Below are 19,005 nucleotides of genomic sequence, written 5' to 3'. Positions count from 1 at the left end.
TTGTTTATTAGCAACAGTTTGAAAAAACTACTGGACAGATTACCACGAAACTTGTCGGAAGAATGTGGTATGGTTCAGGAAGCGAAATTATGTGTGGATGACCAATCAAGGTTTTAAATTTTTCAATATTTTCGTTGATTCAGAGATTTTGATGAAATACAGTGACATGTTTACTGATATTTAAAGAATGAGTGTGTGCAATTTGTTGAAGAAGCAAATACAAATCTGGCTCTAGAGAATATAAATGTGGTTTTCTAGGGGGACTGCTGTGGTTTTGATGAATTGTGTTGCGTTCTGCTGGCAGGTGTTTCTCATATTTCGTCCACCCCATTTATATCAATGAAGGGAGGCTGAATAATAGCTGTGTTCGGGAGCTGCCAGAGAGTAGCACTGGAAGGCAGCTGTGTGCTGCAGTGTAATGTCCGTGCATGGGACAGTAAACCACACATGTATTTGAAACCAGTTGGTGCTCAAACCTAAAGTATTTTCTTCGATGGGACAGAGCTTTTCTCTGACAGCTTCCAGGACCTGTCTCCTATGCATTGGATGAGAAAGTCCCAAACAGTTTGAACAAAAACTGAACATCATAACCATCATGAAGGAAGGATTTATCGCAGGACCGCATTAGTTTTAAGCTGGATATGTGGATTAATTTGTATTTTTGTGAAAACATTTAAAGATATTAAATTTATCTTAATATGACTAAAAGTTTAATATTAACTTTGCTCAGTCTGTACATATATTGTTATTTAATATTTATTTTATAAAATGTCAACATTTACAGGATGAAACACTGTGGAGATACTGCCTGATTTTGACTTCACTTTGTGGATCCCTCAAATAAAGATCTAAATTCTGAAACAACCACTTTTCATTTACCCTCAGGCAGATACATATTTTCGTTATGAAGGGAGGAAATCAGTTTGCAGTTTATAATCGTCATGTTCATCATCTCTTTTGTGCCCCTGGACAGAGTAGTGCTAATAGCATGTTGATAACCCCCTGGCTGCATCTACTCTTAGACAGTGGACAATCCTCTTTGGCCAATCTAATCAGAGTCACATATGCCGATTTGGCGTTCGACAGTGATGAGTGGATTAGTAGCTTTGGGAAGATGACCAGACATAAGCGTGAACTAGATTATGGCCTTGCTCATCACCAGGAGTGGGGCAGTAATCACTATTTAGAGTTTAATGTCATGGCCTACTCTTCAATTGACCCGACCGTTGACCTGCCAAAGGTTCTGTAGTGCACTGCCAGGACAGCTGAAGTGGAGGCCCAGTCTTTAATGTCCGGGTTAGAAATTTAATTTGATGGGGAGGACATCACTGGAGTGTGGGAACTGTACACTTGAATGCACATAAGCACACATGAGTAGGCACACGTACATACGTGAATAATCCCCCCCATCCATGTAACACACTGAACCATCCAGACCTTGGGTGACAGCCACCACCACCTCCTGGGAAATGTCCTCACTATCTAGGAGGTGCACAGTAATGGCTGCATGAGACAGAACATGAGAGGAAGGACGAGAGGAAGGAGGAATAAGGGTGAGTTGAGGATCGGGCGAATGAGTGCACATCACACACAAGATCCTTTTTGACCTCTGAGGTGACTCCCAAAGGGGGGAGTAGAGTCATGGAGCCAGTCATGTGCGTAACCTCCCTGTTTCTCAGTGGACACACACACACACACACACACACACACACACACACACACACACACACACACACACACACACACACACACACACACACACACACACGGGAATGGACTCACAGGCACATCTATCTGTCAAATTAATAACCCATGAAGAATCAAGCACACACTCGCATGCCAGAATACGAGCACAGAAATGCAAGATGATGTTTTCCTACATTTATTTATGATATTCTAGTATTTTTTTTTAAATATCACTTCTACTGAACATCTTAATTCACAACAAGCAGTATTTTTTCAATTGCCAATTACATGAGCGAACAGACAAACACATGTTGATGATATCTGTCGCACCACGCTGTAACCAAGCAACCAGCCAGTGCAGCACAGCATTGTGGGATACCCCCGGGAAGAGTGCTGAGAATGTCAACACTGCCGTTTCTGGCAGGGAGAGTCTACAAAGAGCGGTCCCTTTTAAAAACACACCCACAAAAGCAAGCAAATACATTTTTTCCGATTTGCTCCATGATGTTATTCAGCTCTGAGCTGATTCGTGATCCTCCCTGGGAGAGATTAACCTTTGGGCCTTTGGGATCAGGAGTTGGAGTGACTGATACACTATTGTCATGCATAGCCTTTAAGTGGCTGAATTGCCCAAATGCCTCAGCCAATGACTCATGCTGTGCATCACCAGCTGAGTGAGACCACCATAGAGGCGTCATTGTGGAAAAAACTCCCTCCCTCATTCACACATACATTTCTGACTCAGTTTAGTAATCCGAATATGGTATGCTTCAGATTGCTGCCTCAGTGTGTGGTGTGTAAACAGGACATTAATAGTCATGTCATTGTGTAGGTGAACTACCAGTGTGTGTTTGTGACTGTGAGCCTTCCCTTGTGTATGAATGTGTCATGGTCTGCTATTCTTCCCTGCCTCGTGTGGACTCCATGCATTAGTGTGTTAGCGGACATAAGCAAACGTAGCCGGAGTGGTGAGGCAGGATATCCCCTCCTTGTCTTACATGCTTCCTCTGCTCATCCGGCACACATACAGAGATCCTTCCTCACCCCATCCTCTTCCTCCTCCTCCTCCTCTCACTTTCCTTATTGTCTTGTTTTCTTCATTATTATTATCACATTCTTACATTCTTTCTACTTTTCTTCACGAGTAATATACAGGTGGTGTTCTGTTGTCTTCTTCTCGACTTGGACTGTTTTTCTCCATCTTCAATTCTCAGTCACAGTTTCTTGTAGTTTTCTTCTCACATCACCTCCCGTTCACGCTTGTCTCATCTTTTTTTTTTTTTTTTACATACCCAAAAAAGGCAAAACTGGAAGATCCAATAGGGATTGAGTTACGACAGGGAGTGGGTGAAAGTGAGAATGCATGCCATCTGCTAAATTGAATGGGAGCCATTCCTTTTAAAGTTTAAATCGCACTAATACAATTAGTAACTTTCAAAGCATCAGAGCTTTCCTCTTTTCTCACAGTACTTTTCCTTTTAAAGATGGAGACCTTGTGTAGCCGTGTAAACACGCATATGATGCACCACAAAGTAAGTGTGTGTGTGTGTCTGTGTGTGTGTGTGTGTTTGTCCAACTGGCTACATAACTGCTCTGTAGAAATATAGTGGCCAATCTGTTCAAAACTGTTTAAAGATGCTCAGGCAAATATACTCATGCAAAGTAGTGAGCCACTCTGCCCCTTTCTGTCTGTCTGCCCGTCTATCCTTCTGTTGCACTCTGTGTTTTCAATCCATCCATTCATTCCTATATCTCTCATGTCTACCTGTCTCACTTACCTTTGCTTAAAAGTTTCTTTATGTGTCTGGAACTGGTTGCCCATCATTGGAGCAAATTTCCCCAAGGCTCCAGCCACTGAGGTTAGGCCACAAACCTGTTCACAGACACACAAACACAGAACACACAGACACACACTGAATGTGTGAGCCTGCTATGCACTGCATGTGTAGTTTAATTCTGAGTGGTGGCAGTCATCACACTCAAACTGCCAGCTTCTGTGATGTCAGGCCAGATTGCTCAGGTCAGTCAGTCAGGCTCCCTGGTGTGTGTGTGTGTGTGAATGTGTGTGTGTGTGTGGGGGGGGGGGGTTAGAAACTACACAGAGAGGGACAGAATATACTGTATGTTTACATCAGCCATATATTAAAGTGATTAGACTGTGGAGCCAGAGAGACGAGCACTGGAACAAACAAGCAGCTGTGAGCCGCCAACACACACTTTACCTCTGTGTCTATGTGTTTTAAAGAAAATCAACCCATGTCTTTGCCCCTCGTGCATCTGTGTGCCACACAGACCTGCCTTGTACGCAGTCACTCTCGTTTGACCAACCTTAATCCCTCATCAGGGAGGTATAAGAGCTGAGGTACAGCACCTATTAGCCTTAAATTACCTCCTTTACCCCCCCCCATTGGCCTACGTCTGGCCCCCAGAGCCCCCATAACTGTCACCTCACAGCTCTGGTCCCGGTGTGGCATAACCGCTTCAACATTGGTCCTTTATTAAAGCTTGCTGCTTCGAATGAATGGCTTCAGCCTTTACACAATAAAACCGCTAACGTATGTCTGTGTTTTTGTCTGCTGCTCAGCTCCTGTATCACACACACTCATTCAAGGCCAGAAGGATTTAAGGTTGAACCTTAATGTGGGTCGCTGTCATTTTTAAGTTCAATTGGCGCCAGTTTGGTCTCTGTTTTTAAAGCACCGCTATAACATTGAGTGTAGCAAACAGGACATGGTTTGTTTTCTCTCTGGTTCAGAGTCAACCGATTTATGCAAATGGTAAGAAAATGGGCATTAGCCCAAAGGCTGCTTGTCTGAAAACTCCTTCCAACAGTTGGAGGCCTGATATCATCATAGCTGCAGGCATCGCTGCTTTCGTACACGAGGAAGTGAGCTGCACTAATGGAGCATAAACTCCAGTTAAAATCACAATACCTGTGTGCAGGCAGGATGCATTAAAACACAAGAACAAATTACGCAGCAAACAGTGGTATTGATAATTAATGAGTTGAATGACTTGTAATGCTCTGTCATCATGATTACCTCTAATGGAAATAAAGTCAGATCAGAAATGACGCCATCGGGCTGTCTCTTATCGGATGCACTCCACCTCTGTGTTAAGAGTAGATCCTCTACAGCGCATTGAAAATATATGCATCCCCTTCCTGTTGTTAAAAGTTTCAGAGCAGCATCAAATTCATTTTCAAGTATTGATTTTTTTGTATGTTTTGTTTTTTTATCTTCTGTTTATCTCATGGGTGTGGTTCTCATATGAGCCAATACTGGTTTCTACCACACCCCAAACCTTCTTTTACACTTTATTTATGTATTTTGTGTTTATGCTTTGTGAAATATACAAAAAAAACATTTTAATATTAGACAAAGACAACACACCTGTAAATGATGCTTTCATTTATTGAAGCAAAAAAGCTTTCCGAAAACTACCAGTCATGTGAAATCCTAATGGCCCACTCAGTTTCTACATCAATCAATTAGCCACATTTACTTGATAATTGTTTTTTGTGATTAGCCGCACCCATGAATTATTCCTATATCCGCCTGTTTATCTGGATAGGCTCCACATTTTAATGGGTTCTCCCTTGGCTCATTCACCAGCCTTCCAGAAAATTGAATGGAAATGGGCTCAGTAGGTTTTGAGTAATCTACTGACAGACAACTGGCAAAGAGAACAACCTCCCTGCCAGAGGTAGTAAGTTAGATAATCTTCAACATTTAACATAAAAGCTAAAATATAAGAAATCAGGAGGGAGGTAAATATGTTTACACATCTCGGTAGTTGTTTGAAATCAAGGATCTGGTTTGGACAGGGATGAAGATGATGATGATGATGATGATGGTGATGATAATGGTGATGTGAAACATGGGAATGATGAAGAGGATGATGAGGGTGGAAAAGAGTTCATCTGAATTGGTCCTGTGTTGACTAGGAGAGCAGAGCGATGAGATGACGTATAGCTGAACGTGCCAGAGCTGTATCTGTGGTCCCTGGACGGGCGCTGTGGCTTCTCTGGGCCTGTCTCATCAATGTGACACACTCATGGAGACAGGCTCACACACATTCGCACGCATGCACGGGAGGGTAGACAAAAATATATAGACACCAACACACTAACACTTGTGTTAAACCACTGAAGTATAATAGTTGTGCTTATTGATGGACTGCCATTCATTTGAATCTATACCCAGCAAACTTAACAGCCTGTGCCTCTATGTAAACTGGGGGCGGGGGTCACCATACTGGAAATCTGAAAGAAGAAAGCAGTTGAGAAAAGAGCGGTGGCGATGACATTAGAGGTCATTCAGGGCAGATGAGGGTGATGTGATCATCACTTGAGGTGTGTTGCCTACAAATTGAAGCGTGTAGGAACTGACCCATCGCATTGTGTGTAGGACTGTTGGGTCTGTGTCCTGTTCTGATCATGCAGCCACGACTGGTTTTCAAATAATTGGAATCGGATTAATCAAGGTAGGGCCTCCTGCGATTAGGACGTGTAAGAAACTCTGAATGTGAATGGATGAATGGAGAAGCTAATGTGATTATAAGAGATTACTGTGTGTGTGTGTGTGCATGAGTGTGCGCACGCAAGGGGTCTGTATTCTGGTTGCAATATTTGACATCAAGGATAATTTTGTATCTTTTGCTCTTTATACCTTTCGTTATTTCGCTCTTTTTTACTTCCATTCTTTAGGTCTTTCTTAAGATCATTATTTCACTTTTCTGTCTTTCTTTCCCTCTTTTTTAAGCTTGTTCTATATTTCGCTCTAATGCTCTTTAATTAGTTTTTTGTTTTGTCTTTCACAAAGAAAGAAAGAAAAGGAATAACAACAAAGGGATTAAATAGCAAAGTGGACACAGAGTTAAAGGGAAGAGTGATTTAATGAGAGAACATTTGAAAAGGATGTAAAGAAAAAAAAGCTGTTGTTGGAAAAGGGAGGAGGGTGGTAATTTATTGCCGAGCCCTTATGTTCACACTCAAGGGTGTGCAGCAAAACACAGCATCTGTGTGTGTGTTTAGAGAGAAAGAGAGAGAGAAAGAGAGAGAGAAAGAGAGGGACATCAGCGGCTGAAACAGCCAGTGGGAGGAGAGAGAGATACAACGAGAAAGAAGGAGGGAAGGAAATAGGAAGAAGGAGGATAGGGGAGGGTAAATGAGCCAGAGGGGGAGACTGAGCAAACCAGTGAGTGAGCGAGTGGTCGAGGGAGGAGAGAGAGAGAGAGAGGAGGAGGAGGGATGTTGCTGCTGCTGCTGCAGCGACTGTTCCCCCTGTCAGTCGGCTGCTGCTCGCCTGGTGAGCGGGGGGGAGCACAGAGGAGGAGACAGAGGCTGGTCACTGCTGCGTTTCGCTCCTGCAGCGCTATTGTCATCTCTGTGGACGCGCTGTGAAAGAGTGGACTTACAGAGGCCAGACACTGATCTGCAGATACATGGATTACCAGCAGTGAGTAAGGGTGACTGCCACACTGCCACTCCGCTAACCCACTCATCATTTTCAGGAGAGAGGTGAACCCACAGTCTCACACAGTGGGGAGTCTGGCTCAGTCTGGACCCAGAGGACACAGAGAGAACAAACCAGACAGTGCTGTTGATTTTTCCTTCATCTCTCATTCCCACCTCTCCATCCATTTCTTCAGTCTGCCCGTTTGTATTTCACAGGCTGCCACTGATGCTTTTGCTTGGCTCTCTGCAGGGGGGATGCTGGAGGCTAATGTGGCTAGCATTAGCATGACGGCGAAGCCCAGAGACCTGAACCTCAGGTCTGCTGCTGCTGTCTCCTGCCAGGATACTTCAGCACAGGCCATGTCCTCTAGGAAGCCCCCGCCCAAGCCCTCTGCTCTGCCCCAGGGACCCTCGCGTCCCTCCGGGTCAGAGCTCAAAGTCTACCGTCCCTCCTCGGGATCTATCCCAATCTCCATCCCCAATCCATCCGGCCTCCGCAAGCAGCGATCACTCAACAACTTATGTGTGCTCACTGATGCTGAGAAGAAGCTGCACCTGTACCAGTCTCCACGGTGGAATGATTGTACAAACCGGCCTGGCGCTGGCGCCAACAAGGCGGGACAGACTAAAGCAGGTCCGGCTGCGGCTGGGAGACCGCCTCTCTCTCGGACCCTTTCGAAGTCAGAACAGTCTCTTTTCCAAGGAAAACACAAACCTCTCTGCTCCACGGCTGTCACTCCCAACACTGGCAAGCCGAGTCGAATCCCCGCCCCTGGTAAACCAAGGGGACCTTATGCTGAGGTTAAGCCCATCAGCAAGGCCTCTGAGGTGGGACAGAGTGCAGACATAGACCCCGCTGACCACCCAATTAAAGCTAACTCCAATGGAGCTGGGAGCACGGGGACTAATGGGAAGAAGGTGAGATCTACATCTCTGTCGACAGAGGACAAGAAAGAGAGGAAAGGGATAGAGGGGGAAGACGACAAGAGCTTCCTGAAGGTGGACCCAGAGTTGGTGGTGACGGTGCTTGGGGACCTGGAGCAGTTACTCTTCAGCCAAATCCTCGGTGAGTCCATGATCACTACCCAATATCCTGCATGACAACATACAGGTGCAGTCCGACTATTCATCACGTAGAAACACATTGAGTAACATAAACATCCCCTCTGCTCTCCACACCCATCATGTTCCCTCCAGCTCTGGACCTACAGCATCAACAGGGAATTTTAAATGAGTCTCTATTGCAGCAGGGCAAAATGTCAGTGTGTTTTTTTGAGTGCTTCTCACTACACGATGGAGAGAGACTCCCTGTGTAGGTGGCAATAACCTCTCTGCTTTCTTTGTATCACTTTGGCAAACAATTGTGCTACATCCATATGAGCAATTGATTTATGAGGTATGTGTTTGCTCAGATTTGTGTGTATGTTTGTGCGTGTGTGAACTAGCATTGTGTGCTTCCATGAATCAGCTGAAGCAAGCGCAGGGCTGACATTGTTTTTGTCGTTGAATCATTAGCTAGCGCTGGAGTGTTTTTGTCCCAGTCTCATCTGACCCACTGCCACAGTGAGCTAGATATAGATTAACCGATTCATACCTCTCTCTTTCTCTTTCTCACGCACACATCTGCACCCACAGCTCTGTCCATCCATCAGTCCCCACATGTGTCTATGTTTGTTTGTATTTGAGCATCTACTCTGCATGTTTCCCATCAGTGCTGCAGTCGTAGCATCTCCTGGCTCACACCAGAGTCAGCCATTCGTTAATAAAGGCTGTGTGAGCGGGGCACTCGTGGGGTGTGGGTGTGTGTTTTCGCTCGGTAAATAAATCGGCTGCATATTGAGCCAGGCTGCGGGTCACAGTGGGCCACATATTTAGCCCCGCTCCACAACCTCACCCCTCCACCTCACCACTTCCCCACCCTCCTCCCTAGTCCCATTGATCTGTGGGCCGCTGACAGATGGTCACTATCCACCAGCACCTCCCCACCTCCTCCGCCTGTTACCGGGGGCAACGTGTGGGAGAAGAGCCGGGAATCTTGGGGGGGTGGTGGCATGGACAGGTAGTTAACGAGCTTACATGCACACACATACCTCTATAAACACTCAAGTCACACACACATGTCACACACACATGATTGGGGGGGCACCACCACCACCACCACCACCACCACCAGGTCACACTGTATTGCCAAAGTTGTTAGTTGGGGTTTGTATTTGGAGAATATAGGCAGATATGGTCAAACCAGGGTCTGAATCTGCACCTTTCATCCATTATTCATTCTATCTTTCTCTCTCTCCATCTATTGCTCATTCTGTCTCTATCCCTCCCTCTCGGCAAGAGCAGATAGCATCAGAGAGCAAGGGAGATGGCGAGTCATTATATCTGGATTGATAAAGAAATCATTTTCTGTCGAGCATTGTCCTTCTCTCTGTCTTCTCTCTCGCCCCCTCAAGTTATTTCTCTCCCTGTCTCTTTCTTTCCCTCTTCACAAGCTTGCGTCCCGCAACTCAGCCCCAGATCACAGCTTGTACGACCTTGCCCCCGCAGTTTTTAGAGTGTGTGTTTGTACTGTACATGCTATGTGTGTGTGTGTGACCTTGTTCCTCTCCTTGTTGTGATGTTGCTGGCCACACCTACGTCAGGCAGCCAGGTAGGTAGGAGGGAAAATCAGACGGACTAAAAATAGAGGAAGAAACACAGAACAGAGAATAATGGAGGTAAAGTGAAAAAGGCAGGACTTCATTCACAGAGGGAGATAAATGAGAAAGAGAGAAAGTGACAGACAGAGACAGTCTCCATGAGAGAGAAAAACACCGGAGTAGAATAAAGGTAAAAGCCGGTGACCTAAATTTCTAGCATCCCTGGTGACCGGCTGTAGCTTTGGGTCATTACAGTCTACCACAACCTGCCAGATGTTTATCATAGAAAACCACTGCAGGTGTGTGGATTAGTTATACTGTGTGAGTGCGTGTGTGTGTGTGTAGTGTGTGTGTCAGTGCACGGGAGAGGTTAATTGTAACTTGCCCTGTAGCTTGCAGCTATGGGCTCATCCTTTATCGTATCTGCTTCTCCATTTCCGATGGGACAAGCAACTAATTGGTTTCTGCTCTGTGTGCTCTGTCATAGGAAGATAGATTATGAATGTCCGATGGATCATTCCCAGTGATCCGCTCCTCCTCCCTTTCCCCATGCACGGTCCCATCTTCTCCTCATCTGCTTCCTACATACATTAAAGCCATGTGTCCCAGCAAAGCACGATATTATACTGGATGTGATGATGAATCTAGCTCGACTCGGTCACAGCCTCCTGTACTGCAAGCTACGTATTATCTGTTGACTGCAGGGCGTAAAATATAAGCCTGAGTCTTGTACATGTCATGTTGCATGACAGTGAGCAGGATGCACTGGGACATTGTCTTTTGGAGACAAGGCTACAGCAGTGGGCAGATAATGGATACGCCAAGGAGGGCTAATTGGAATGCATAACCCCAGATAATCAGCTATTCATGTGCACACACACGCACACACATACATGCAGAAAAGAGGTCTTCTAGGTCAGGTTAGGCCCGATTTAGGATTAGTGTCAGTGTTATCTGTATTTCTTTAATCGGACATACATGTTTAACCACTGAGCGATCAAGAGCTTTTTTTTCTAATTGGATTTTAAGAATTACTTGACTTGTGTGTCCATAGGCAGAAATACAATCAGCAGTAGTACACTCAAATGCTGCCTGTATTATAAAATACTAGTGCTCTGCCAATTCTAAACCTGCCCGTTTGGAAAGGTAAAGTGGTTATACTGGTTGTTAATTTCATTCTGAAACTGTAAGAGGAACCTGCAGTAATAGAGCTGCAGTCTGTGCAAAGTTGGTGAAACTCAACTCAGTATGCAAAACCCCGAACTGGAGAATCAGATGCCATTGCTATTAGAGAGCTTTTATTTTGAGTTGTGACTTGGGTCTGAAGATTGTGTCGGAAATATTCAACAATGTAATTTAGATTAATTCAGTAAATCATTCAGACTTATAAGCCACACACGGTAATAAAGCAAATCCAGTTTAGTTTATGAAAAACAGTGGTTATAAAATCTTCACTGCAGATAAACCAGGCAGGATGAACGCAAAGCTTTCTAACTTCACTCTGAACCATAGACTGTTTTAAAAAAACTCCACAAAACGTCCAACACACAAACTGTTTGAGGAGGACTCACTATTGTCAAGAAATAATTTTGTAGTAGCTCTGGAGCATTAACACATTAACACTGCACTAGTATATATTTGATATTGTACGTTTTACTGAGTCGTCCAAATCACACCAAATTAAGTATTAAACGAAGAAAGATTTCATTGTAGTATGAAGGTGAAAAGTTGAACGGTGCTTAAAATATGCGAGCCGACAGACAGTAGATAGATATCTTGTGACTGTATTAGCATTCCTCTATGTAGAAGAAGAAAACTCCATTTATAAAATCGACCTGAACCTTGTAAAGCACATAATGTGTAGATTTCCCTGGTAACGTAAAGCACTGAGCCTCAGATGTCTCCCTCTAATGACAGCTCCCGGTCCCATCCAGCACCCATAATGACGTGTGCGGCAGAGGGTAAGCTCCCTAAGGCAGAAGCCTTTCCCCAGCATGGGGCAGGCAAGGTTTAGAGGGGATCCAGTCTAAACACACCAGCAAGCATCCAGATTAGGCCCCGCATAAAGATAATGAGAAGATTCAGCCTCAGGTCCACTAATCACAGATCCATCACCCTGGAAAAGGCCACCGAGACTAAAATGAATTACAGATTAAAGCTAAAAGGACATCTGCTTGGAAGGAGATTTTGGTATTTAAGGGGAATTTTACTTTATAAAGGATCAGAAGGAGAATATATAGATTTAGTTTAGAAGATTGGATTTTGGTGTTGAGCTTTAGAAGTGATGGTAAAAGCTGGTAGAGTGTGTCGCACATGAAGATGAAGGCTCAGCGGAAGAGAGCTAAATGCAACTCCGACACATGGGTGCTCATAAAGACAGCCTCCACTCCCAACGCGCTTGGTTTTTTATAGTGACATTTTTTTGTGTGTGTGTGTGTGTATGGGTACATTTGCGTGAGTGATGGTTACTCCCGCGTTCTTGTCAGCTGTCTGCGGAACAATAACCCCTACAGAGAAATTGCCAAAGCCTTAAAAAGAAGATACACACACAAAGGCAAACAAATACTCACACACACACACACACATAAGAGAACTTAACAGCACTGCAGGAAATAACAACAAAGAACCGCAGCTTTAAAGCCCACACATGCTCACACACGCACATTCAGTGTGTGCCATATTCAGTCACTGATATCCCATCCTGTCTGCTCCCATGTATTCATCCTCTTGGCCGTGGCCGAGGTATTATTCATCATCGGGCCTGCTTTTGGATCCCAGTGCTCTAATGTGATGCGGGTGTGGACAGAGTGCCTGGTTCTACCCCGAGCTTCACTGACTGAAGGATTCAGGGCAGTCACCAATCGAGGCGGTGGTGACAAGCCGAATCAAACAAGCGCCCAGGGAGAGCGAGGAATAAAAACGTCATTCCAATTCCCTGTCTCCCTCTCTCTCTCCCGGTCCTCTCCGCCAACTCTGATGCGAGTTGATGGGTAGTAGTGCTCCGTCACCAGTCAGACAGCAGAGAGGATATTTCTGGTACAAATGATTCAGGAGGTGGACAGAGGACATATTTTCATGTGATCAAAAGAGTGTTCACATGTGTGGATGCATGGATGATGATGCATTTTTCTCTATATTTTTGTATGTGTGTGTGTGTATGTGTATGTGTATGTGTTTGTGTGTGTGTGTGTGTGTTTGTCTTTACAGTGCTTTGTGGTCATTCTCTGAGGACTTAATGCAGGAGCCATTGCATTAGTGCTGTCTGCTTCCTGCCGTCTTCCTCCTAAATCATATTAGTACTGTGTTTTTGTCCAATCAGCTTTTACACACACACACACACATGCAGGCTGCAATACAAAAGCTAGTTATGTAATTATACCATGAACAATGTACTGTAGTCTGTACACTTTCCAGCCATTGGTATGACAGTTGCAGTTTATATTGTTGAATGAAAGATTCAAGTGTTTATTGATGTTACTTCAGCACTCCCACTTAAATTACCCAGAATGACTGTCACGGGAGAGTTACCTCTGAATTGCTACAACCAAGAAACCACTTAGCTTTCGATTTCATGATGAAATAAAGAAGATGGATAAGGAAATTACAAGCTACTGGTCATTAACATTCCAATCATTCAGGAAAGACTACTATTACATGCCTTTTTCCATGTAAACAACATTACATTTAAATGACAAGGTCCCACTGCTGCTGACGTATCCTTATTTGATTCGTGTCGTCTCTGACTAATCTTTACAGAAACGTGGTGTATGTTTACAAGTAGAACAAAAAAGGGCTGGCTGATATAGCCAAAAATCAAATCAAGATAAAACTTTTCATATCAGTGGATGGAGATAATTATAATGATAAAATATTACATTACTCTTTTAAATGTAGAGCCTTTTTTTCTGAGCAGGGAATCTAAAACATTTAAACAGCAAAATATGTATCCACATCTTTTGCTAATAATGAAAATCATATTGCAATAATTATTGATGTATTGATCAGCCCTAGAATACAACATACACTATGATACAATATACTTAAACCTTTGATGTCCATGGGGGGTGAAACCGAGAGTGAGTAATGTAGGCCACATTGTGAGGAGAATACTTCGATTTCATCTATTTCTGTTCTCTCTTGAAAGGTCTTTGATAAAAGTGCTCATTGTTACTGATGTAACTGTTTATATGTTCTATCTGCTGCAGGGAAACATCATCATGCACACACCGACACACATCTAACTGTGTCTCATGATAACTGTGGTTACTGCTCTATCAGTAGTGAAAACTGAGCAGCAACAGATCTGGGACCAGCTGTTTGTGACACCTCCACTGATCTTTTGTTTTTCTAAATATATTCAGTAACATATACAGTAATGTATCCCATCACACGTTCATTGGTTACAATTATTTTTGGAGAGAGTTTTTCTTTTAATCATCCAATCATGCTACGTTGAATAAAATGTTGATCCATGCTTTTAGCAGATCTATAAAGTCACATAAGAAAGTTGTCAGGCCTGAATAGAAAACAGAACTTCTTTCCAGCTGCAGGGCTGCTGCTGCAAAATGAATGAATGAGAGTGAGGGAGTCAGGGCAATGCGAGCAGCCCCAGATGTTCTCTAAACAAACACGACAACAGCAGGCTCTGAACAAAATGCAAACACACAGCAAATGCAATAACTTTTCATCCAGTACCATGCATATTGAGGCAAACACCCTTTCAATAGGTGGGGTTTTATTGCACTATGCTATCTAACATTATTGATAGTAATGGTGTACATTGATATGTCCAGCATTTGGTTTCCTGGTAAACAGGCTTAAACAGCCTTTTTCAGAAAATGTGTTTTGATGATTTCTAGTTCCTCAATAGAAGATGAATCCTCTAAACATTTAGATTATCAAGTATTTTTTTAAGGTCACATTTCAGTTTCTAGATTCTCAACTAAATACCTTCTCAATATTTTGGTCGACAAAACTAGACATTCAAAGATGTCGCCTTTTAAGATGGCAATTTGTGTCGGACATTGTGCGCAACCAATGAACAACTCTCTTTATTGTCAGGTTTTCTAAATGACATTGAGAATACATTGAAATGTGGAATTCTGTCCATGTGCTTACTGGCTGTCATCCCTCCCGCTCACTCAACCACAGCAGACTGTCTGACATGTGTGAGCAGAGCTACAGCTGGGTTTCACAAGACACCATAAAATACAGTTCCACAGGAAACGACTCTCTTGAACAAAAATACACACAAACATTGCCACACATTACGGTCTGTCGTAGCTCTGCGTGTGTGTGCATGTGTGCCTGTGCATATGATGGATTCTGTATTTAGATTTGCTCAGTTTTCAGATTCAAGCTGAAAGTTTCAAGTGTACACAGGAGGCACAAGAGACGAGGCTGAAATATCTGGCTTTCAGAATGCTACACACTCACACACACACACATCCATCTACCTGGACGATTGTTCTTATTCCTCCGGGTGATTCTTTTGGGACAGCCTCCTCTGCATACCATGCGTGTCTGTATGTGTTTTATTATATCGCACCTCTGTTCTTCTCTTTTAATCTCAAAGCCCCTCTCGCACATTTGCAGCTCGGCACAGAGGAACACTCTCTCACACTAACACACACACATACACACACACAAACACACTCTTTGTGTTTTGACATCTAATCAGGTGGGAGGTGAGATGTTCTTTTGTTGTTACTTGGCTGAGGTCTCGACCTCCTTCTCTGAGAAAGTAAACTTGTCTTAAGCTTCCTCACCTTCCCCTATAAGCGGATAGTGCTGTGACCTCTGAGCAGATAGGGCTGTGCTTAAGGAGATAGGGCGTTTGTGTTTATGTGTATACATTGGTGTTTGGGTCAACTTATAGAGAAAGACAGTTTTGATGGGGGGAAGGAGAGTTGAGCTGAGATGATAAGAGAGAGAAAAGGGGGATTTAAACTCTGTCCTAAATTAAATTAAATTAAATTAAATCCTATAGTGGATTTGTGATATTTTACAGCAACTTTTAACTTTTAACCCCCACTCTTGTGTATCAACACACTTATTTGCTGTATCACTTGTTGCATGTGAACTGCTCTAATTTCTTGACTGCGGATGCAATATTGTTTTGCTCTGATATGCTCATTAACCATTCATGTCACACAACAGATATGATCTTCAAGGGCTCTAATATCCTGTCACAACATCCCGGTGAAACGGATGAACTGGGTCGTTTGTGTTTGTGCTGAAGTATGCGGATCCACATTTGGGTGCTTTAGCACGTGTTTGTCCGCTCTGTCCAGATGTGCAGAAATGGCTGTATGTTGTCATGCTTCCTGTTTTGCAAACTGTCTGAGGGCTGTGATTTGACGGCAGCAAAAAGAGGATGAGAGAATAAGAGTCAGACTAAATAGACATCTCAAGCTAAACAAAACATAATAAATAATAAACTGTAGACTGTCAGTGTATAAGCATGTTAATAGGCACATTATGATCAGTGAATATCTGAGGTATCAATTTTTTTTTTTTTAAATGACCACAACACTGAAACAACAACACAAACCACACAGGTTTTACTAGCATCCTGTTTGTGTGAATCTTTGACATCAGTTGTCAGGAATGCAGTAATGATTGTCTTTGCAGCAAACAAACAGCCACTTTGAAAGTGTATGATTGACACAGATTGACAGACAAATTGTCTGGTTCCGGCCGCGAGTAAAAAAAATCGGATTCTGAATACCTTATATTTACCAGTTTGACAATAAACTTCATAATAACTAACTATAGATATCTGAAAATACAAAGACATTGAACTTATATATATAAAGAAAATCTCTGAAAAATATAAAAAAAAGAAATGCACATCTTTTTTGCTGTTGTTTCTTTTAAATAAAAGTTTTTATATTTGCAAAGACAGATGAGATACCTATATATCATTGGTCTCTACTTAACGCACATCTCTTGAGAAACTGAAGTTTTACAGTGTAGTACCAGCGATGCTCAACCCCACCCATCTATCATGGGATGATCAGCGCAGTGTAGCCCGAGGACAGTTCCCGTGACACTAACATATGTGCTCACGGACTGGGACAGGGACAAATTAATTCCTGAGGGCAGAAAAGAAAGAATAGAAACAGGAGCCGTTTCCCAAACCTTCATTCATATTCAACAAAACCGAACCTCGATTTCGCCGGTCAAGATGCACACTCGAAGATTAATGAATACAGAGAACCATGCTGTCAAAGATGGATGTGATATTACCACACACATTCACACACACACAAACACACACACACAACCACTCCTGCAAGGACAAGGCCATTAGTGTATCTTTGGGGAGTTTGCTTCTGTTCTAATGGAGAGGAGAGTCAAGTGAACCAGGAGAGGAAGCCAAATGGACAGCAGTCTCTCTCTCTCTCTTGCATTTGTACACTCACACAGTCTCTTGTTCATCAGATGTCGACATCATGCAACACTCTTATCATTTCCTCTTCTTTGAAAGGACAAGGCTCGAAATATCTACTTTGTTTTTCTGTGGAGAAAATCCCAGAAATGCGTATAAAGTATTTCCTGGTTATTGTTCTCCCATTGTAGTCCTCAAAGTATAGTAAAAAATACTTGAATGAGTCACACTGTTGCACTGGGTGTCACACTCCTTCATTATTAATAGTTTATTTTGAGTCAGTCGTCCATGCACCATCCTGTAGAGCTAGTCCCGAGCAAACCCATATACTCATTGTAAATAGAATTCTCTTTAAATATAAATTAATGGCTTTTTATTCCATCTATAGCCTTTTCGGTTTTAATCACGTGTGTGTGATGCATTTGTATGGATTTGCACCTTCGCCAAATCAGGAAGGTTCTGCATGAAATGTTTAGCTGAAGTGCTGGGAGGATGGTGGTAGTAGGGGAATCCAACCCCTTGACAGGCAAGGAAACTTTTGTTTCCTCTCTTCTCAGTTTTAATTTATTTTCTATTTCTGATTCTTACCACTTTCCCTTGTTGCGCCCCTACACACTTGCACCTACAGGACAAATACAACTACACACACTCCATTACAAATCGAGCCAACACAACAGTTTCGCCCCCAGTATTACTAGTATCTCCTCCCTCCTCGTGTCAATCCTGAGTGTCTATTCATGTCATCTCTATATATATTTTCATTGTATTTTAACATAAGAAAAAGCATTTAAAATATGTGTGATGCCAGACAGCAAACTGCCACAACAATTTACCTATGCATATGTGACCTTAAATCTTGCTTTGTGAAGTTCTTTAAGTTAAACCCTTTAACTTTTGCTGTCTTGAGGATTAAAACACAAATTCCTTAACATTTATGCTAACTCAGAGGTCAAATATTCAGTTTAATAGACTTGTGATCACATTAAGAGGACACAAATGCAGTGGGGTTTTTATTTGTAGACACAGAATCTTCACAGAAATATGCCAAAATACAATATCCTCTAACTTTGCTCCTTTATACCCATAACTTTCCATTTCCTTGATCTTGTCAGTTTTTGTCTATCTTGACAAAGAGCAGACTTGCATTGGGATGCAATGGTTGTCCTGCACATGCATCTCATGCACGCACTTAACAATAACACTCACTCCAATATGCTGACTCTCATTTAGAGAGTCTGACTGAGATATTACGAAAGGCTCATCAGCTGGTTTCACAGTCTCTTCAGAACTGGAGTGTGTGTTCACGAGTGTGTGGAGAGCAGAGGCAGGTGGAGCTTTCCCTCACATTCACGCACGTGCACACAAGAATTACACTCAGTTCAAACCAGATGAGTGTATCTCACAGTTAAAACCAGATGGGTGTAATTCATCCACACCCCTGGGGAGCTGACGGAGCCGGCAAGGATATTTGCATCCGTAATTCCCCCACCGCTACGACCGCCAGTGCACCCCCCACCCCATGCCAGCTGGGACCACCAGGGCCAGGGCAGAGGCGGGGCAGGAAGTCTATTACAGACACTTATTCTCTCTCACGCAGGCGCATGCACAATCATGCAGACCGTATCTAATCAATTTGACGCCGATGTTAAACAAAGCTCCCGTTTAGGGTAATTAAAATCGCCCAATTACAGCCTGTAAGTGTGTGTGTGCGTGTGTCTGAGTGTGTGTCAGGCGTGTTGCAGGGGCTCTTTGTTCCTGCTAAACCTTTATACCACAAAACTGAATCTTTGAAGCTGAGAAGCATCTGTTTACAGCTTGTCCTTCGACAC

The 19,005-nt window shown here is 43.2% G+C and overlaps 1 protein-coding gene across 6 annotated transcripts in view; it reads left to right on the top strand.

Moving 5' to 3' along the window:
• LOC133956383 (neuron navigator 1-like) overlaps positions 1–19,005 on the top strand; it is an 82,634-nt gene that overhangs the window by 8,451 nt on the left and 55,178 nt on the right. For 5 of the 6 annotated variants that reach the window (XM_062391367.1, XM_062391363.1, XM_062391366.1 and 2 more), the window contains exon 1: positions 7,385–8,210. In XM_062391367.1, the coding sequence (XP_062247351.1) occupies positions 7,400–8,210 (811 nt within the window). In that variant the 5' untranslated portion in view covers positions 7,385–7,399. Of the gene's footprint in view, positions 1–7,384; positions 8,211–19,005 lie in introns of those variants that run through there. The other variant, XM_062391368.1, reaches the window with a different exon arrangement.

This window comes from Platichthys flesus, chromosome 7 (genome assembly GCF_949316205.1).
Source record: "Platichthys flesus chromosome 7, fPlaFle2.1, whole genome shotgun sequence".
Lineage (NCBI taxonomy): Eukaryota > Metazoa > Chordata > Actinopteri > Pleuronectiformes > Pleuronectidae > Platichthys > Platichthys flesus.
Note: the sequence above shows the minus strand (reverse complement) of the source record. Positions and strands in the feature narration are given on the sequence as shown.